Here is a 23,076-nt window from a genome sequence, read left to right as displayed (position 1 = left end):
TTTTGCTGTTGCACTTCAATTAAATGTCACTGTACAGCACACTTTTACAAAACATGAGAAAAAGAATGAACATTGATAAAAAATAATGAGCAGACGGAAAAATTGAGGTAAAATGCTCAAACTGAATGTTCCCAAATAACCAGGCAAGAAAAGATCTGTCCAAAATCAACATAGTGATTATTTCAATGACCGATATGTCACTCGACTTGACACCCAAAGAGCCAAGTCGAAATCCAAATAGATTTTTTTGCTAGGTTTTTCTGCCAAAGAATGAATTCTGACTAACAACTTATTGAACATTTATTGCAGAACATTTTCAACTGAGGTAGAAAACTGTTTACAACTAGGCTATTGTTTGCGTACGCGTACAACAGTAGGCGATGGGACTGATTATTGATTATCACTATCGTTGACCTTGTGAAGAAGTTTGTCGCACAGTGATGATTTGGTGTAGAAAAGTGCAGATCTTCTCCTTTTTAAAAACAAGAATTAAATATAATGCGTGTGAAACGTATCGCTATGTGTTTTGCCATTGCTTTGTTTCATAAAAAAATACTGTGACGATAAAAACAATACCTCCCGTCTTAGCCGTCGTTCTTAAACTCAACATGTTTTCCTTCAATTGTTTATAGGTCTCCTCGAATACAAACGTTAACATCTTCTACCTAAAATACGAGTACGATTTCATTTACGTTAAAGAACAAAAGATATCAGCCAAATAGTCTATATCACTGAGTATAGTAATATGCCTTCCTCTCTTTACAATGTGTTGCATTGTTGCTTCTCGGTACAGCAGCAGTGGTCATTCTCAGGTACAGTAGCACACACACACACACACACTAACTAAAATAGAGGCAAAGCAATACATAGAAAGAGAGTGCGACCAAAGTCAACTGTTGTGTTTGTATAATATTTAGGCTATGTGAACATCATTCTTAAGGGGGAGGAGTGCAATGGCTTCTGAAAAGAGGAGGGGGGAAGTATCCAGAACGGCACGCTTGATTGTCATACACAGCAATACAAATCTGACTCATTCAGCTTTTGGCTTGTAAGTATTGTGACATTTGCGTTTCCGTCATGTCCCTGTATACCGATACATTCATAACCGCTGGTTCTTCTTATGAAAGTGTGTTCCAATGTTGTGAAATCTACATAGTGTTTCTTCAAGCAATCCAAGTTTTTCTCTCCTAGCTTATCTATGCTGTCTTGCAACAGATATCCTCTTTTTGAACGCCATGATCTCTATACTGTCTACTGTCAGGTTACACCCCCACTCTGCACCCCCAATGCCCCCTCACCTTCCCTGCACAGCTGTCCGGAACAGAACTTTGGATAAGATTTGACTCGTCCTTCTACCATATGTGTACAATTCTACGGTTTAGCTAGATCTACGAAGCAGGACTATAATGCCGATTTCATTCATAATTGGTATCTGCCTTATATATTACAAATCTAAACTAGATTCACTTTAATTAAAAAAGACAAAAACGATACTGTATACACTGTATATATTCTTCAAAACATAGAGGAAATTTCACCTGCCTTCCTTAACATCTGCAGGGAACCATGTGGCGAAGACGAGTGTTAAAGGAACAGCAGCTCAACAACGACAGAGTTAATAATCACCTTAGCGAGAGATAAGACTCGGAGGGAGAGCGGCTAGTTTATCTGGTGGTTTCGGACCCCCCTCCCTCACATGACAAGACGAAACAGCTGTGCCACAGATAAGACGGGGAAAGCGGTACAAGTGCTCTAAGTAAGAGCAGGGTCCTCTCTATCTACAGAGTCGGGTCCACGATGGGTCGAGTTGGTCGGTTTCTGTGGGTTAGATACAGTAAGGGGTGACAGAAGGTGGGGGATATCACAGTCAGGCTGGGCTGACTGCTGTTGTCACAAACGGTTAAGCCCCAACTTGTCTGGAGTGTATTGGGGTAGGGTGGCTGTAAGGGAGGGCATCATAGCTTAGCAGGAAGGACAACATGCAGGGAGTCCTAACGGAGGTCTAGGAGGACAGGAATGTTTTTCACTGTCGCTCCAGGAACCAGATCTCGTTCTGACGGTTGCTGTGGGCAGGGTTGGTGTAGCCGGCCACGATGAAGGAGTCGACGATGCACAAGCCGGGGGAGTCCAGCACCTCGGCCATGGCTCTGATCTGGTCCACTATGATCCCCTCGTTGGTGGGTCCCGAGAAGGCCCTGAAGAGAAGCAGGGAAAGATGAGGGGGGAAAAAAAGAGGGGAATCCAATTGACCTATCTCAAGCCCGCCCTCTTTTCTTGATCCTCCAATCACAACTGTTGCTTTCCTCAGACAAACTTGGTTTGTCTCCGTTTGTCCGAGGGAAGCAACAGCTGTGAATGGAGGATCAAGAAAAGGGGGCGGGGCTTGACACAGGTCAATTTCCATGTCCATAAACAGACACAGCGGGCACATAATTATGCCTAATTCTATCATCATTCTTTTTCACGTTCTGTTTATTACCATATCTATTGATCCCCCGTTGATTGGATATTCATTATGGCTGATGCTCAGTTAATTAGCGTTAGCGTAGCAGCAGTACACGCTCCTCCACAGACTCCCACTGACCTGGCGTAGACGACCACAGCAGGCCAGACCTCGATGACTACCTCGCTGTCCGTGGGCTGCGGGGGCTGAGCCTGATGCACCGCGGGCAGGTAGTAGGCTACGGTCACGTCCCGGGAGATCACCGACTGGTTGTCATCCGTACGCACCACCGTTACGATTGGCAGCGTCATGCCCAGGTAGTCGCCTGGCGAGGCGGAAGGAGAGAGAGAACACGTGTAAACCTTTTTAATTTGGTGATTCCGAGAGAGGTGAGGTTCTCGGAAATGGAAAAAGGAAAATTTGGCCAAATGTTGAAAGTGTGTGTGGTGTGTGTGTGTGTGTGGTGTGTAGTGTGTGTACTCACCTAAGGAGTTCTCCTTGCAGATGTATCTCATTAGCCTCATGAAGCCGTAGCAGATGCTCTGTTCATAGGTGTCCTCATGCACGGTGACGCACGCCCAGTGGGCCTTCTCATAGCTGCGCTTCTCATACAGCACCTCGTCGCACTTAAAACACACACGCACACACACACACACACACACACACAGAGGAAGGATTAGGCTCGTTAGTTCTTCTTAAGTCTCCTCGCTGGGCTATAGACGGGTTTTCGGTGAAATGTTTGATGTGTTGCACTTCACATCTGTCCCATTTTAATCATCAGACTGTTAACGATACATAAAAATAAATCACTAACGTCGCCCGGTACAGTAGCCCATATATTGTGCATCCCTATAAACAACAGTTATTTTCTCTGTCTCAGAGTTCCATATAGTATTCGCTTGACAACTTCCACTCTGTAGTGACACAGTTGACCGGAAATCAGCGGCGGTCGGTTCAAGAACGCAAAAGGTTTGTCATTGTTGTCGGCCTGGACCTACAACATATACAGTTGGATTCTGTTCCATCTTCTCTAACATCCTCACTTGTAACTGTGACCTTCGTGCCTGTGTTTCAGTAGGCGTGGGTGTGTGGGGGGTAGGGATGGGTACCTTCACATTTGAACCGATACGGTACCGGTACCTGTGAATAGATACCGGTACCCAACGGTACCTTTTTTCTGTACTTTAGTCTCTAAAAATGTTATCTACCTACCTCAGTTGTGAAAAAATTTATCCAAACTTCAAATAACTACACTTTCGGCCGTTTTCGGCTTGCCATTGCCCCGACTGCTTTGTTGTTGAATCAAGTCAAATCCTAGGTAAGCGTATATTGTGCGTGTGAACGTTGACATGGGAAAAAAAAGGTTAAAAAAAATCTCACGTGAATCGATACTCAGTAGTACCGACGTATTTCGGTAAGTACCTTTAAAAGTACCGGTACCCATCCCTAGTGGGGGCTGATTTTAAGAACGTCTAGCCGCACTGGGATGATAATAATTGGGCTATTTCCTTTGTAGGTGTTGAAGCGCCACCCTCTACTAATAACAAGTTCAACCAATTGATTTACTCTGGACTGGACGATAATTAAATATTATCGTTTATCGCATTGGTGTCGTATCGCAATGACATCATGATATTGTGACATTGTTGTGCATCCATTCTGTCATCTAAATGAATTCAATCTTAAATATTTGAGGGGGTGTATAAGAAGTACTGGGATATGACTGTGATGTAAACTAACAACTGGCCGGCTCATAGGAGAAAGTGGAACAAAGTGCGTCTTGAACATTTCTCCAAACTACATTCGCCGCCACTCAAAATGTCACGATTTATTTAAAGCCTGTCGAGGATAATTGTTCCCCCTCTCTCTCTCACCTCCGCCGCAGCTTCTGTTGCAGACACAACACTGCTTTAACCGGGCCCTCTTTTGCATAATGGATATTTCCTGTGCTAAGAGTAGAGGGTCTTACCTCTGTGGTCTTACCTTCTCTTTACGTGTGATGAAGTTGTAGGGGACAGCCTGTCTATCACTACGGCCATGGTTGTTACTGGTCAACTGTTGGATGGGCTGTGCCATATCTGTCATTTAAAAAAGGAAACACTTGGATCAGTTTGAATGCATTGACAGGTTTTTAAGTTTGAATTGGTGTGTAGAGGCTAGTTTGCAGTGTTAGTGAATTAGCTCCCTGCCTCCCATTCATTATCCTGGCTCCAAAACATTACCCTGGATTTAGTCCCCTGAATCGTCATATAGTAAACTATAATAATTCTATGATTCAGCCCTCTGAAATTTGGAAAAAGCCAGGGGGCTGGATCCGCAGCTTTTCAAAGATAGCATGTGGTTTAGATTTAGATTAGAGAAGAGTAAACACATTGCCAGCCTGGTGTTTGTCGTTTGTCCACAGTGTTTGTTTCCCGAGGCCACAGGCTTGTGTTTGTGTTGTCCCGCCGCGGCCTAACATACTCCTTCTTGTTCAGTTCATGACCCCGACTGTGGCTGCATATATTAAGCCTTGTCATGTGACGAGAGCAGATGAGATTTGTCATGCGTTTTCTCTCTCTTCATCTAACTAGTTCTAGGTCTACATTCCTCGGCCTGAAAAAATTAGCAGAAGATATATCTGGTCCGTAATACAGGTACATTTTGTACATTATGTACAACGTGCAACATGTAAAAGCAACAGTATGCCTCCAGTGTATGAGACGCTGGCTTTCTCACATGGCTTACATTGTAAATCATTGATCAGGGGAGCAGCTCCGAGTGGACGGAGAGTGTAGAGGGGCAACGACTGTTTGTGTGTGTGTGTATGAGATGGAGAGCAAGCTGACTCCAGTTTCCATTCACCTTATTGTGGATATTCCGAAACAGATTAATATTAGGCTACCACTGCATCTATGGGCAAAACTGCTTAGCTAGCTCATTCTCCTTTTATAAACAAAGAATTGTGAAGAAAAGGAACACTATAGGGTAGGGGTTCCCAATAAATGTTCTGCCCGGTCCATTTTCTTGTTATATTCATTTTATATTATATAAAGTTATATTCATTAACACATCCTGCGCCAAATCCGTCGTACAACATGTTTCAAGGTCATGCTAATTCTGCCATTCCACGGCGTACGACGTTATTGAGATCATATTTCATTTTTTTCGCCATGGTATTCAGAATGCCCTCACGGAGCCTGGTCTGATGCAGTGGGAGCCTGCACAACTCTGCAATGCTTCAATACTGCCGCCTGGTGGATGATCGGCGAGTTACAACCGGAAATGGATCTCTGATGATCTCGGTGCACCGGGCAAATGCGTCCGGCACTCGCATATTGTTGCAGGACTCTAGACACACGTTGTGTATATGGATCGCTGCCATAACTCAATAATCAATATGATTTGGGCGTTTATTATTATTATACAAACTGGAAATGGATCGAGTAGATCACCGCCAAATAAGTGGGATCTTTTTCCTCCAGTCTCATCGGCGAACGGTAAGCGGACGCTGACGTCATTTTCAGCGTGAGTGTTTATTATTAATAATGCAAACTGCTCTGATCAATATATCACCCATACTACATAAAGCATTTACTGACGATCACGGAATTATAAACGACCCCCCCCCCCGTTCATCCGCGCATGATCAGTCATAACGTTTAGGATCATGTACAGTTGAAATTTTTAATATAACGTGTATCGGCAACAAACGGCAGTTGATAATCTATATATGCGTTTATGCCTATAACTCACGTTCTGGGAATTACTGCAGAAAACGATAAAAACATATTTATATTCTAGACGGTATTTTCGTATGAATCTATGAATGAAAAAGTATAACGTTCCTACATCCTGAACGATGGATACTCGATGTTGAATGGGCCATAGTAATGTCAATTTAGCAATACAATTTAAAAAGTTATAGCCCTGCAAAGAAGGTGAACATCTCCATAGGCTTAGACTGGTGGCAGTGATCATACATTGATGGATATAAGCGTGGCAGTTAATGTGTTAAAGAAAGTTGATTTAATAAAAAAATACTAATTTAATCAGATTAATCACTTTATTCAAATTGAGGATTTAGTTTGAGGATATTTATTTAAAAAAAATATATATATATATATTGATAATTATCGGCCACTGCCATCTGTAAATTTTATTATCCGATAGGCCGATTGCAGTCAACAAGGCACATATCTGCCGATACCGATACGCGACCGATATATCTGTGCACCCCTATTCAATAACCATTTTAGTTTTTTGTTATATGAAGGAGCATCAAATTTGCGCAATTATAGCCTACTGCTGGAAACACTTTAATGCAGGCCTAGACTTTCATGAAATAAAAAAATGTAATTGTCCATGGCAGAGAAGCGCAACACTTGTTTTGTTTAATAACCTAACACATTTGAAAACATCAAAACAAGTCTAACAACCAAAATGCTCTTTTAAAAAGAAAATAATAATCGGATCAAGCCGAAACCAGTGTGTCGATGCGAAAAGTGGCATCTCCGCTCAAATGTACCGTTTTCGAAAGTTCGGCTGATATGACGTTGTGACGAGGCAGAGGCACTGGTGGAGGTGTTCGCTCATAATTCTGTTTCTTTGTTGACTTTTGATTAAGTTAATTGTGGAGAAGCCGGACTCGCAGGTGTATGTCGATCCAAACATGGCCAGGAAGAACATTGCCAGCCTTTTGATGTTCTTGAAGTTTGACACTATGTTGGACCAGAATTCACAAACTGTCACGGTTTTGCGCTTTCAGCACCTCTGAAGTGGACAGCTTCACCATCTCCAGTTGGAGAGCTCCTTCATGTCCTTCCTGTTTCATAATAAAAGTTGTCTGCGCTACGAATTTCATAATAAAAGCGGCTGCTATTGTCATAGGAGAAACGTACATACTATAATTTTCTTATCCGAGTTTGATTAATATAACTGTGCCGAGCCAAATTAAAATGCCTCTATTGGAAACCCCTGCTATAGGGCAATATATACCTTTCTAGATACTGCGTTGTGTGCACATGGGATGTGTTTATACAAAAAAGACAAGCTGGCAGCAGCCCTCTTGCCTGGAAATATGAGGTGATTAGCAGCACTTTTTATTCCACACTCTTCTCCGTTCTATATGGGCACATCTGTGGCCCCCCAGTGTGACACACAGAACAGCTGCTACACAGTCGCTGTCACACCTGGTATCAATGCTGCAGTCCAGGGGAGAGGTCAGCCTGCCTGGGTCTCACCTTAACCGTTAATCGCCTATTAAAAAAGGGACACTTCATAGAAAAACCATGATTTATTTTGCACACAATTCCACACACTCCAAAAACCTTTTTGCACACATTCATTTAGCTTGACGGAGTAAATGAGTTTGAATATGGCCACCAGTGATGTCGTCTGGGATATTGAATTCTTGTGTTGTGTTAATTACAGCTCAATGAAATCACAAGGTAGCAGTCCCTATAAGACAGTGTTGCTATTTCTTTCCATCTACATTATTTCATGTCGTGTGATGGTTTCTGCTCCCATCGGTCCTCCTCCTTTCTCTTTGTGAGGGGCTATTGTAAACACTCTGGCCCGTAACAGTAGATAACAACATGGTTTCTCTCAATCAAGTCACTTGGATAGGAAGTCATCACATGCTAAACGGTGAAGGGCTGCTTCACATGGCTGTGGTCTGAGCTGAGCTGACCTAAAAAAAAAGGGGGAACACCGTCCAAATAAAAAATTCCAATGTTACTTCCATGGCCTGAGGAAGTTGAATCAATATTTGAAGGTGAGTTACCCTTCCCCCAATGCCAGAAAACGGAGAAGTAAGACCCTTTAACCCTTTCACTACCACACTACCGAAGGTTAACCGTCTGTAGTGTGGTAGTGAAAGGGTTGACCTTCTGTAGTGTGGTAGTCAAAGGGTCTGTAGTGAAAGGGTTAAGGTATAAAGTGTGGAGCTGCTCCAAAGACGATGAATGGGAGACCACAGTCCCAATTCATTGTGTACGGAGCAGCTTCAGATGTGAGTAACTCACGTTCAAATATTGATGACCTGATGACATCACAAGTTTGAGTTTTAGCACTCTAGCTTTTGGATTTGGGAGAATGAGTTGTTCATGTTCACTTACATTTTTTAGTCTTCGACAATAGGAATAACATATGACATCTTAGAATTGGGCGTAGTTCTCCTTTTTAATTAAAGGTCCCATGCATTATAAATGTCATTTTTCAGTCTCTAGCATTGTATTATAGTAATAGGAGTTCGTATCAATGTGTTTTAGGGTCTAAATACCATATTGGCGAATTGCTCCGTTTCAGCCCACCCCCTCTGTGCCTCTAGTAAATCGGGTCATTTTGATTTGAAGTCCCTGAGCACGTCACTGGGCGCTGTGGATAGACACAGTGATGCGATTGGCTCTGTGGTTGGAGCTAATGCCCGCCCCCATTCTACCTAGACTAGACAGCGAGTGGGGCTGCGGGGCCGAGAGGAAGAGAGAGCCGAGAGGGAGCCGAGAGAAAGGAAGAGAGAGGGAGGGAGGGAGGGAGGGAGAGAGAGGGGGCACTTGGGGGGGGGGACCTGCCGCACGGAGGTCCGCGCGACACACACCTCCGAACGGGAGAGTGATAGAAAGAAAAAAAGGAAGAGAGAGGGAGGGAGGGAGAGAGAGGGGGCACTTGGGGGGGGGGGGGGGGGACCTGCCGCACGGAGGTCCGCGCGACACACACCTCCGAACGGGAGAGTGATAGAAAGAAAAAAAGGAAGAGAGAGGGAGGGGCTTCTCTCTCTCTCTCTCTCTCTCTCTCTCTCTCATGGTATAAATGATTATTTGTGTAAATAAGGTTATACGCCGACCATTAAGAAAATACATGTTAGTTTAGGAATAAGGGGCAGGTAACTATATAACTATAAGATTTATTCTTCTTCCTGCTCCTTTTGTCCATGGAATGACTATTTATGATTTTTTAATGAAGAAACTATGATTGTATTATTCCATGTGGCAAATAAAAACTCTGAACTGAACTGAACTCTCTCTCTCTTCCCCCCCCCTCCCTCCCTCCCTCTACCAGTGCAGACTGTGGTCTGACTGTCACTCAAAGTGCTTATGGGCAGAGCCAGGCCATAACAGCCTGATTTCTCGAGGCTGAAAAATGATGGTTTCGAGTACTTGATTAGAAATATAAAACAATGAATTTTTTTGAAAAAAAAATTACAAATGTCTTCAATAGACTAACAGGAATTGTGTAAAGTTGCCCAAATAGTGCTAGGAATAGCAGTGCATAGCCCCTTAAAGTGCAAAAACAGTGTTATTCTTTGTAAACACTGGCTCAAGATAGCTGGCTAATAAGACAAGCCATCGTTAAGCCGTCTCTGTGTCCAAAAGTCTTAACTGAAAGTTTACAACTCTGCATCAACTAAAATATTCAGGCAGGACATGTTTTAAAGTCTGCCAGTGGCTAGACCCCTGGTTGGCGTGTGTCCTTACTGTACAGTATTTTAGTCACGCAGCCCCCTCATGCACCAGTACAGGCCTATGTAATAGAACTGTTACAGGCAAGCTAATCCCTTTGAAAACGTCCTCAATTAGTGCTGTGGTCTTGAGGGTGGGGGGGGGCTATGGGCCGGTATAAACTGGATCTAAATGAGCAGCAGCAGTGTCATACTGTACCATAGATCTAATTTACAGGAGGTCGTCTTCACTGATGACATGTTCAACTAATCAAGACACAGATATGGCCTCCTCACCACTTAAACGCTTTGGCCCCAATAAGCCAAGCTACACCTTCAGGATGTTCCTTGTTCAACCAACGAACTAGATTCTTGTACCGGATCTCCTCTCTGGTAAACAAGAATACCCTGAAGACTCTGGCAGGAGCACTCATTCAAGGGTACTACGACTATGCTTGCAACTCATGGTACCAAAGCACCTCAAAGGCGCTAAAAACAAGATTACAAACATCACAAAACAAACTGGTCAGACTACTACTTGACCTTACCCCTAGAACCCACCTCACCCCTGCCCACTTTGACAACCTAGAATGGCTTAGAGTAGACGACAGAGTACAGCAACTTGCAATGGGCCTGGTCTACAAGATACACTATACGACTAAGGTACCCATGTACATGTCAAAATACTTCCCAAAGGTCAGTGAATACCACGACCACAACACCAGAGGAAGCTCCACAAATCATGTTAAACCCAGATTCGGCCCAAACAAGGGACTAAACACGTTTAGCAATTATGCCACATCAATGTGGAACGCCCTACCCAAAGCTGTAAAGGAATGTGAATCCCTACCCACATTCAAAACCGCTCTTAAAGAGCACCTACGGGAGGCTGCAATTCGAAACTGGCCACCGTAAATGTCTGTCGTTTAGCTGGTTCGGTAATAAGAAGTGTATTCTCAGGAGTCGGAGAGATAATCACGAGATACTGTACATTTAGACAGTGTTGGATCTAACAATGGATTAGTGACTTTATATATTTACATTTTGTATCATGGAAAGGTCAAGCCCGGACCACAAAACAACAACAAGTGAGTCTATTACAATATGTACTGTTCTGTAGTTACTGAAACTGATTGAATATGGCAAGATTCAAGAGGTTTATTTGTCACATACATACACAAGGCATACAGTGAAATGAGGTGGGCCATGCCTGCTTTGTAGATAATAAATCTAAGCGATCTCTCTCTCTCTCTCTCTCTCTCTCTCTCTCTCTCTCTCTCTCTCTCTCTCTCTCTCTCTCTCTCTCTCTCACACAACGCAGTACGCACAGCGTTATGACTTATGTCATAAGTGAATTGTATAGAAACAACTGATTTTTGACTATTGACTATTGCACAACTGATTTTTAAACCCCCCCTTCAGCCCCTCGCGCCCTTCCTACTATACGTAGCACCGGCCGCCACTCATCCAGCAACTTGAAATTGTAGCAACTATGGGTCCATGCAACGTAAAAAGATTGGTTCATATCGATACTCTTATTTTGAAAATCCCGTGGCGAGTCTCGTATACGCCCTCTCCCAAACCGCCACAGATATTACAACATCGGCTTAAAGCCCTCACACCATGCCCCACGCCTCTGCAAGGCCTACAGTTCCCCCTACGAACATTCTGCCCCGTGCCCTCATCCATGGAACCATGGCATAGTCTCCTGCCCCTTCCCGACCACTTTGGATCTTTCTGCTGAGGCGAATTCTGGGGGAACATGTTTAGTATGTAGAGAATGTGTGATTAGTTGTGTGTGTGTGTGTGTGTGTGTGTGTGTGTGTGTGTGTTTTTTTTAAATTTTTTTTTTAATATATACTGTTTTTGTAATGCACACGTGCATAAGTGGGCATGCACTTAGTTCGATTCATTTTGTGGGGGGAAGAGCTGTACCCCTTTTCCTGTTTTTTTTTGTTGCCCATATGAATAAATGGACCAACACAATGCAAACTTAAGTTGTGTGTCGCTGCTAATAACTCCTGCTACAAAAATTGTTTTACAGGCCTAGTTTGAAAGGGTTAATATTAATTTCACATCACCATCATCATCATTAGGTGGCTTCTTCGTTCCGAAGGTTGCCTATCACTCTCCAACCCATTCTGTCCCCACTTCTTCTCTCCAACTCCGTGACTCCGCCTCTCACTCCGCTCCAATCACAGACGTCGTCTACCCAGCCTCTTCTTGGTCTTCCACTTCCTCTCTTTCCATCCACCTTCCCCATCACCACCTTCTTGAACATCTCCTCGCTGGATCCTCTCAGAACATGCCCGCACAACTCCATCTTTCTCTTTTTCAACCTCTCCAGCAGCTGTCCTCCTTGCATATCCGCTCTTCTCAGTACCTCCTCATTCTTGATCTTATCCTTCCATGTTATCTTCAGCATCTTCCTCAGCGTCTACATTTCAAAAGAGTCTATCATCCTCTTTGCCTCTTCATTCAGCGTCCATGCTTCTGCTCCGTATGAAAAGACTGACATAACATACGTTTCCAAAATCCTGGTCTTCGTTTTCCAACTTATGTTTCTTCTCAATAATTCTTTATGGTTCCAGAATGCGCCCTTTGCAATTCCGGTTCTTCTCTTAATGTCCATGTTAGCTCTTCCACCTTCACTGATCCAGCTTCCAAGGTACATGTACTCCTTCACTTGTTCAAGTTTTTCTCCATCCACCTGTATTTTACAAACAGTTCCTGGTGTTTTTTCAATGATCATTACTTTAGTTTTCTTTGTGTTTAGCGACATTCCATAGTTTTTGCATTCGACATTCAGCTTATTCATCATGTCCTGTAGATCTTCTTGACAGTTACAGACTATAGCACCCCTTATATGAAAAGTAAACACATTAGAGAATGTCAATTTGATGCATTTAATTCATATTCAGCATGCAATATCATAAATCCCTATTTTTGTGTGATTTGGGCATTTTCGGGCATGAAGGTGTTAATATCTGAAAATGATCAAGGGATATCAGAGAGCACCCTCCTGTATTTTGAAGAGGTACCCCCAAGCTCCAAGAAACAGCTGGACAGCTGTAGTAGAGTTAATGTTGTTTTATGTTGTAAGGAATGTCATAACAACATATTCTAGACCCATACGTTCTATAAAGCCTGCAAATGGAGTGTCTATACTGTTACCACGTGGGATTTGTCACTGTTTACCAGAGCTGGGGACTCGAGACACAACCTGATATGGACTTGAGTCACAAAAATTAAGACTTGAGACGTGACTTGCCTGCTGTAAGACTCAACTTGACTTTATACCTTGAGACTTGGCTGCTCAGACTCAACCACACATGTTGCAACAGTGAAAAGATTAAATTAAATAGATCAATAAACAGGCCTACACAGAGTACAATAGAACAAATCAAATGCATCAGTAGCTGACTTCTTATCAGTTCATTAGCTGTAGAATTAATTTTTTTTTTACATTCTACGTGTAATTTAGCTAGAAATAAAAAATACATGGGATTTGATATGTAGGATTTGACAATAAAGACTTGTGACTGACTTGAGACCTTCAGCAAAGGACTAGAGGCTCGACTTGAGACTTGCTGCAAATGACTAGAGACTTGTCCCAAATTACTTGTGCTGAAAGACTTACAGTAAATGCAGCTCTGCTGTTTACAGTCGCTCACAAACTGTGCTTGGAAATGTATAATTGAAAGAATATTGTGATTGGTTCATATTATTGTGAATTGTGAAAATGTTTGATAAGATTGTGTTATGATATATTAGCCATATCGCCAGCTGATGCCAGCTATACATAGGCCTGGTCAACAATTCTCCAGATTTAGAATAGGCTTAATGTGCTGCTCCACTCCTCCCCTTTACCAGAGAGTACTGTCGTGTATGTCATAAATGTTATGATGAATTGAAAATGGGGGACCCTGATGTAAACAAGATGAAAGTCTTTCTCTGGTCTGCATAACCTTAACAATTGTGTGTATTGAGCCGTACTGTATTGTACCCATTCTGCAATCTGTTAATGAAGTTTTCAATCAATCAAAGCAACCGAATTGTGTTGCTGCGAATTTGAAAAGAGAGCCTCATCAGAACCCGGCAGATGGGGTATGATTTATTATCGCGTTTTCTTTCATGATTGATCGATCCGAGATGAAACGCCACAGGCTATTTGACTGAGGTAATAACGACCACTAGGAGAGCGAAAAAGCAATTACAAATCCTTAAACGGCAGCCATGGCAGTAACGCACCCAACACCACTGCCTACCTCCTGTTACTCACTTACGGCAATGTGGTAATTGTTACTGACCCACGAGGTACAATAGCAAATCGTAAACATAGTTTTATGTGCATTCAGGGTCAGGTGCTGGGTTGAGTTGAGTACAGTCCGATAAAAATAAAGGGCTTAGGAGGACCCGCAACACTATGCTCCAATAATTTATTTAGTCCGATAAAAGCTCCAGAGGGCCTTTGTCAGGTCCTGATGAAGTCCCAGTATTGCCAGCATAGAGTTGTGGATACAGGGGAGGAAACTAACTTTTTGGCTTACCAGCCAACTGGCGAGTATCTGATTTTTTTTACCAGCCAAACAGATTTTTTACCAGACAAAAAAAATCGCTAATTGTGATAATTACTTCTTTGTATGTCAAGCCGCGTCAATGTTGTGTATGCATCTGGGTAGGCACACTGTGCCTTTAAGACAGCACGGTGGTCTTACGACAGTGCTGTAAAGTACCGTCAAGTGTGCGGTTGGTGTGCTGTTGTGCACAGTGCACTGGTTGAGCTAGCCCCTTTCGTGACTGCGATGTGCAAGCCAGGGGCTTTTGAGCATGAAATAAAATGTCTAACCTTACGTCGTAGTCCGGTGCTTTTTTGGAAACATTATAGTCATAACAGATACACCTAGCTGGCTGCTTTGAGCACACGGGGCTAACGTTAGCTAGCAAGCAGCTATAGCTAAAACGCTAACTAGAAGCTAACCACTGTATACAGTTCCAGTAGACTAACATTACACCTCTGTGATTTAAATGTGTCCTTAGTAACTTATACTCGAGGGTTGTACTAGGGTTGGATGCAGTTCCCCGTTGGTCAGTCTGTCTGTTTTCCATCTTCTGCTGTGTTTAACGTTATCTGTTTGCGAGTGCTCCTGATGGCTAGCCTAGTACCGCGGGACTTTTATTATTATATGTCCGCGGGTTGGCCAGTACTGCGCAAACGTTTATTAAACATTATATGTCCGCGGGTGGTCTTGTGCAGTGCTCTCGTGGCACTGTCGACTAAAGCGAACACTCAGGAGACGCGCACCGTTTGCCAGTGCAGTGATTGCAGAATGTTTAATTTTTTTGTATACTCTCCAGCAGGGGAGGAAACTAACTTTTTGGCTTACCAGCCAACTGGCGGGTATCTGATTTTTTTACCAGCCAAACGTAAAAAATACTAGCATTTGGCCAGTAAAGTGGCCTAATTTCCTCCCCTGTGTGGATACTACAGCTATTTTTAAGCCATGAGCGGCTTTACGTATCATTGTTTTTGTATCACGCCAACATGGTCATCAACTCATTACTGTATATGGTAATATGATACTAATTAGTCTCCTTATTCAGCAACAAGTTGCTCCATACCTGTCTGTCCAGTGTCCACAATAAGCCTGCACTTGAAATGTATGATGCGATTGTAATTACGGATCAGTCTCCCAGAGAGGGAAGACTCAAGCTCTTAAGTCAACTTAACTTGAGCCTCGTACCTGGCAGTACAAGTTTAGGTCAGATTCTGCTTTTAAACAGAGTGGCCTAATCCAGTGTGAGTAATTAAAGTGTTAACACACACAGAGAGCAAACTAAAGTGGAAGCGTGACCTAGCCTATTTTCTCTTGCTAAGGGATTACACATAATAGGTGAGCATCCAGCTATTGGCCAGTAAAGGTGGGGTACACACTATTTCACAAAAGGTGGGTTTAGTCAGGTTTATCCCTGCCCCTAATACCAACGGGTAATTGCCTAACCAAACAGAATGCATTCCTAGACGACCTCTTTCTCAATGAATGAATGAATGAAAACTTTATTTAACAGATTGCAGAATGGGTACAATACAGTACGGCTCAATACACACAATTGTTAAGGGCATTCAGACCAGAGAAAGACGTTTGTCTTGTTTACATCAGGGTCCCCCATTTTCAATTCATCATAGTGACATTTATGACCTACATGACATCATGACATTTATGGGTGGCATAGGGACTATATACAGTACTATAGGGACATACATGACATACAGGTATATAGTACTGTTACATTTGTGACATATATGATATGCAAATATACAGTACTGTTACCCATAGATCAACACACTGTGTTAGACAGACATACACTATTGAGAGTAGACCAGAAGGGGAAATTATGCGCAATAGAGGGTGGAGGGGTGATACGTGTAAAATAATATTGTTATTACCGTTAGGTGGCGTGAAGGCTACACAAGGTTACTTTAGCTCTCTCTCTCGCGCGCGCATGGCAGGAGGCGGCGGCGCTGTTAGTACGGTACTTTATTTGATTGTTTGGTGTTAATAACGTGCAGTAACTTGTAACAACTGTCGTGTTAACAACTTGTCCTTGGACTCAAAACGCTGCCATTTTCACAAGCCTATATTGGCTTGTTTCGGGCGTTTTGGTCCACATTTGGTGCACTGCACACTCTTGTTTTGCACGTTGGTTAGGAAGGACAAGTGGCTTTATGATGATTAGACTGACAGGTCAGGACCGTCAGGTCATCCTGCGAGCGGGTCCCTGCTAAGCAGATCTCCAATAGCCCTGGTTAGAATGTGTTCGTCTGCACGGGTTATACACGTCATAATAAATAATACAGAAGAAAGCTGCCGTTTTTGCATTCTAATAAGCTTGCATAATTTGTACTTCAGGAGGCTCACACAGAACCAAGCGTTTCACTGTATGTACCTTATGATTATGTGACAAATAAAACAGAACTTGAGAAAGCTGGTGCACGTGGGGGATCCGTCCATTCGCATATAATCGAAATATGTTGTAGTGTGTGTGTTTTTTATATTTATATTATAGTGCGTTTTTGATACCTTGAGGCACTTCCACTTGATGCCCTCTCGCGACGTCCTGCCAATAGTGCAGCAGCCGATCGTCAGCCTCCTCCTCGTCCATCGTCGCACCCTCCTCTTCATGGTTTCCATGGCCCGAGTCGGTCAGTTGTTCCTCTGAAAAAGACTCCAGGTCTTCAAGTGTGATCAGCCCGTTTCCAGATCCAGACGCGGGTCCATCGCCGCCACCTCCACCTCCACTTAACTGACAACCACCTCTGTCCATTCTGCTGTCGGCGAAACTAGTCAACTCAAACACAAATATGGTACCCCCGAAATACCTAACAAGATATATAAGTCTGGGATGTCCGTGATACTTAGCTTGGTGCAATTTTTTTTTATTTATTTTGAGTTAGGTTCCAAAACCCGGATTAGGACACCTTCATGTTCAACAAAAAAAAGCGTGGCTTTTATTAGCGCATTAAGCAACGTTGATTTCTATACACGCATGTGTGAGAGAATCAAATACGTCATGCGCAGTAGTCGTTATAAGTTACCGATCGTAATAAAAACGAAAGATCTCCTCGTCTGTCTGTCCATGCTCTGCACGTCGCTTTCCATGGACTGGGGCGAATGTGGTGTTTATAGGGGATGAAGGCAGACCACGTGACGTGTATACGCCCCCTCCCGCGTGATTACGAAACCTAGACACATTTCTCGGAGACGCTCTCTGATTGGCCGACGCCTGTTTCTACACTGGTTAAGCTGCGTCTATACAAATAGTAGCTCCAGTTCTGCAGACCCCTCTCTGATTGGTTGAGCTCCATTTCTGCAGCCCCCTCTTTGATTGGTTGAGCGAAGCCCCTCTCTGATTGGTTTAGCTCGTCATGCGGTAAAAGGCGGATGTAATGTTATCATCTCAAGAAGATAAAAATAAATGTACTACCAGATTCGCGTTTATAACGTTATTTCGCGTGACTTCGCGGTTTATTCATAACGTTATGCACATTTCACAACACAGCCAGCTGTCAGAAACTGTACATTGTAACGTTATAGGTTTATTCACATAACGTTATTTCACGTGACGCGTTCAACTTGTTTACACTCCCCACTTACTGAAACTGTACCATGACGCACTCCCCACTTAACACAGTTAATGCCTTAACTAGACAGTTACAATGTAGTTATTATTTCGCGGTTTATTCACATAACGTTATATTGTTTACACTGTCTTTCTTCTATTATAACCCTCCCAAATCATATTCAGAAAGTATCACAGAGACTTCTATTGACCAAGGAATTAGTTATTATTTCGCGGTTTATTCACATAACGTTATATTGTTTACACTGTATTTCCTCTATTATAACCCTCCCAAATCATATTCAGAAAGGCACACACAACATATTCCAGTTAACGGTATATTTTTTTAATGATTCGTTATGGCGTAATCAATACTTCCATGCGTATAAATTGCGTTCGCGACCTCCATGTTTTGGGGGTAGTCATCAGAAACCTCGGATCCGGGATTCGCTCCCATCCGTCGGGCAAGAACTGTGGGTTTTCTCTGGAGCTTAACGGAGTTTCCTCCGGAGTTTCTGGAGGAGCTTGTCGCGGCTCATGCGCATGCGCACGCTCAACCAATCAGAGAGGGGCTTCGCTCAACCAATCAGAGAGGGGGCTGCAGAAATGGAGCTCAACCAATCAGAGAGGGGTCTGCAGAACTGGAGCTACTATTTGTATAGACGCGGTTAAGCTTAGGCACTCTTCGAAGTTGGTTACGGTTAGAGTTTGTCTTAGAGCGTGACGGCAAGTTCTTTCGACGGTTAAGCTTAGGCACTCTTTCGAAGTTGGTTAGAGTTTGTCTTAGACTCAGAGCATGGCGATAGAACGCCAGGTAGTTTGCAGGCTGTTTGACGTGGAAATGGGCAAAGACACAGCTCGTCACGGATTGGGCAAGCGCGTCAGTGGCCAATCAGAGAGCGTCAGTCAGTGCCAATCAGAGAGCGTCTCCGAGAAATGCGGCTAGGTTTCGTAATCACGCCCCCCTCCCAGCCAGTGTAGGCAATAGGGTAAATCTGCAGCGTCTCTACAAATCGTAGCTCCAGTTCTGCAGACCCCTCTGATTGGTTGAGCTCCATTTCTGCAGCCCCCTCTTTGATTGGTTGAGCGAAGCCCCTCTCTGATTGGTTTAGCTCGTCATGCGGTAAAAGGCGGATGTAATGTTATCATCTCAAGAAGATAAAAATAAATGTACTACCAGATTCGCGTTTATAACGTTATTTCGCGTGACTTCGCGGTTTATTCATAACGTTATGCACATTTCACAACACAGCCAGCTGTCAGAAACTGTACATTGTAACGTTATAGGTTTATTCACATAACGTTATTTCACGTGACGCGTTCAACTTGTTTACACTCCCCACTTACTGAAACTGTACCATGACGCACTCCCCACTTAACCCAGTTAATGCCTTAACTAGACAGTTACAATGTAACATTTAGATTAACACAGTTAATGCCTAACTAGACAGTTACAATATAACATTTAGATTAACACAGTTAATGCCTAACTAGACAGTTAACAATATAACATTTAGATTAATTAACCCAGTTAATGCCTTAACACTTTGGCTGCCTAAGGTTAAATTCATGATATACCATAGATTGCCAGCGCTATTTGTCTATGGAGAAAGTCCCCTTCTTTGCAGGGCTATAACTTTTTAAATTCTATTGCTACATTGCCATTATTAGGGCCCATTCAAAGTCCTATATGTATTGTTCATTGTGTAGCAACGTTAAACTTTTTCATTCACATATTCATAGTAAAGTATGGTCTAATGTATAAGTATGTTTTCATCTCTTTCTGCAGCTTTCTCCAGAATGTGATATATAGCCCCAAATGCATTATATTGATGATGAAATACAGTTTGATGGCAATCAGCGCGATATAAAAAATTCCAACTAGACGTACTTCTAGAAGTTACTACACGTCATCTGATGTTGACCGGATGGGCGAGGGGGCGTTTATAATTCCGTGGGCAGCGTTATACCAATCATCTAATGTGGGTCAAATGTTGATAATAGCAGTTAGTATCGAAGACGGTAACATTACACGCTGAAACTCACCCCAGTCTCTGCGCGCCGTTGGGCGATCATCGTAGAGTAGAAATCTTATCATTATGGGATATATTTTTACCCGGTCCATCTCCAGCTTGTATAATGGTATATACGTCCAAATCATGTTGTTTATCGAGTTATTGCCAATCGATCACCGTGTAGCGTGACGAGCCAGAGTCCCATCACCTATAGCGAGCGCCCGGAAGTACTACGGACGTCTAGGACAACCTCTATGCCACATCCTGTTTGGCGATTGCGCCGATCGGCCACCAGATGGCGCTCCTGAACCGCCAGAGAGCTCAGTGGGTCCTGCTGGTGGATCTCAGGCCAGCGGAGGGGACATATGAATCCGATCGCAGATTTTTGAAATATTGATATAAGGACGACGTAACGCGTCCTCCGGCAACTTTAGCATGGCCAGAAAAGACGTCTAAAGACGGTTCCCGGCAGTCAAAGTGAGAGAGAGAGAGAGGCTGGTGGTCAAGTCAAGTCAAGAGTTTTATTTGTCACAAGTTGTTTATTTGCATACAAGTTTACAATGAAATGCGGGTGGTCTTGCCCGCAACGATGTGCATAATACAATAACATATAATAGAATCCAATAGAACGACATTGTGCAATAAAACAAGTAAACAGAGTAGGGCATATCGGTATATGTACATAAGTTATTTACAGAGCATGGTAGGACATGCTAGGTCCTGTGATAGTGCAATACACTGTTAGCTCCGGATGAGGCACTGGGTCTTTATGTACATGCTATATTGGTGGTCAATGTCACTTCGGATTGCTACGACACATCTCTACTGCTTGTGACAGGCTGTGGTGCGTTCCAGACTTTACTCCTGTTGGGAAACTATAGCGATGGTCTGTGCTCACCACACTTTTCTTCGGCCTCCCCGCAGCGAGCCAACATAACATAACATTATATTTGCGGCATTACATTTGCGACATCTTTTTCTTTTCTTGGCGAGAGCACCTCGATAACCTTACGCGCACCTCCCTCGCGTACCTTAGAGAGGGGCTTCGCTCAACCAATCAGAGAGGGGCTTCGCTCAACCAATCAGAGAGGGGGCTGCAGAAATGGAGCTCAACCAATCAGAGAGGGGTCTGCAGAACTGGAGCTACGATTTGTAGAGACGCAAATCTGCAGTGCCGCAGGCCGGGGCGTGTCTATGCTTTAAAGGAAAACTCCAACATTTTGGGAAATTAGCTTATTTAACATCTTCCCTGGAGTTAGACAAGAAGATACATACCTTTTTTGTCTCTGTGCGTGCATTTAGCTTTGGGAACAGTCGCTCCGTTAGCGTAGCTTAGCTTCATCACTGGAAGTGGGGGATATCAGGAGCCTGATGTTCCCTTACACCAGGGGTGTCAAACTCATTTTCACAGAGGGCCACATCAGCATTATGGTTGCCCTCAAAGGGCCAAAGACCGTATAAATGTTAATGTAATGTAAAATAAATGTAGCTACTCATTTACATATTGTTAAACATATTGTTTCTGTATTTATTACTTATTCAAGTTATACATATTGCTTATAAAACGTAATTGTCTAATTCAATAATTTTTTATTTCTCCACGTGGTGAATACACAGGTCACAACATGTTTACATGAACGTTTTGTAGTTGTATTTGGAGTGTATTTCGTGACTGTATACAGTGCAAGGTGTCAAACTCATGGCCCGCGGGCCAAATGTGGCCCGCCACGTCATTTGATGTGGCCCCCAAGAGCTCTGGTAAAATTAAAAAAAAAAAAAACACATTTTTTTTTCAATTTATTTTTTAAACATTCATCTTGGGTTAAAAAATAGCGGCGTTAAAAGAATTGTGGGTTAATGCGTTATTAAAGCTTTAACTTTGACAGCCTTAGTTATTACACATTCTTACACATGCATGTATGTTGAACATCTGAGGTATTGATGAAGTAACAAAGGAAAAAAGCCAAATGCACTTACTCCTCAGACATTCTTTGACAATTTTACAGCCCAAAATACGAAAAAGATCCAGGCGGAATAGGTAACAAAGGGTTGAAGAAATATTGTCTGAACTGTCAGATGCAAACTGGCTGTGTGACATAACCGAGCATCTCGCTCAATTGAATAAGAAGCTGTAGGGACGCAAACAAGTCCCACCCAAAACTTGACCAATATAGTTGTGAACAGACAACCCTTATTTTGTTATTTTTGAGTACAGTTACAGTTGTGTGTTCATGCAGACACATAATAGCAATTTCATTATGAATTGATGGGGGACCCTGATGTAAACAAGTCGAAAGTCTCTCTGGTCTGCATCCCCTTAACAATTGTGTGTATTGAGCTGTACTGTACTGTACCCATTCTGAAATCTGTTAATTAAAGTTAATTAATCTTCCATTAGTTGGATGTATGGCCTCTACAAGGTTGTGTGCAGCCATTTGTTTTTGTAACATCTGCTACATCTGTCCCACGTGTTCTTTGCAGCTCACAGTTGTTAGTTCTGCCCCTCTTGACTGTGACAAAAAGGTTTTGAACAAACTTAATGTCATAGCTTGTATTTGATGATATTTTTCTTTGTTATTTACTTGAATGGTTTGATCATTGATTGATGGAGTAATATGGGGTTCTGATAAACTAAAATTATTTGTTAAAATAACATAAGCTAACATATATTTGTACATCTATGCAAATGCTGTAAACGAACCTAAACTAACGTTACAACTAACCTAAAGTTAGTTTAGGTTCGTGTTAACGTTAGATAATGTACAAAATAAACGTTTTCCGCTGCTATAAACGTTGCACTTTTATTTTGAAAACCCCAGAAAGGAAGTCATTATATATGCTTTACCATCCTGATCTGTGTTAGCTCCGGTTAGCTCAGAGCGTCCGGTATAACAATACCAGCCATTGGATTACTGTTTTCTAAATTGGGGAGGCTTTTAATCGTCAAGGTAAGAGGATTTTAAGTCATGGTATCCATAAACTTCAATCGGTTCGGATCCTTTGAATGAATGAGAATGTCAACAATCACGGCGACACGTTGAAATCACTGGCTGCGCTCAGAGAGGAGTGGTTAGGCAAAA

At 42.8% G+C, this 23,076-nt stretch overlaps 2 protein-coding genes across 2 annotated transcripts in view; one reads left to right on the top strand and one right to left on the bottom strand.

The window, feature by feature from the left end:
- Nucleotides 1-23,076, top strand: part of fancm (FA complementation group M) — a 122,156-nt gene that overhangs the window by 9,939 nt on the left and 89,141 nt on the right. The window lies entirely within an intron of this gene.
- soul3 (heme-binding protein soul3) lies at nucleotides 1,797-17,388 on the bottom strand. The gene is made up of 5 exons (XM_084310638.1): nucleotides 16,943-17,388; nucleotides 4,427-4,521; nucleotides 2,928-3,069; nucleotides 2,585-2,768; nucleotides 1,797-2,195 (listed from the first exon to the last, which is right to left on the bottom strand). The coding sequence occupies exons 1-5, from the start codon at nucleotides 17,184-17,186 to the stop codon at nucleotides 2,024-2,026; spliced, it is 837 nt and encodes a 278-aa protein (XP_084166764.1). The 5' UTR covers nucleotides 17,187-17,388; the 3' UTR covers nucleotides 1,797-2,023.

The sequence above is a fragment of the Notolepis coatsorum genome (genome assembly GCF_963971535.1).
Source record: "Notolepis coatsorum genome assembly, chromosome: 3".
NCBI classification, from domain to species: domain Eukaryota; kingdom Metazoa; phylum Chordata; class Actinopteri; order Aulopiformes; family Paralepididae; genus Notolepis; species Notolepis coatsorum.
The sequence above is the reverse complement of the archived record's forward strand: the minus strand, read 5'-3'. Positions and strand labels throughout refer to the sequence as shown.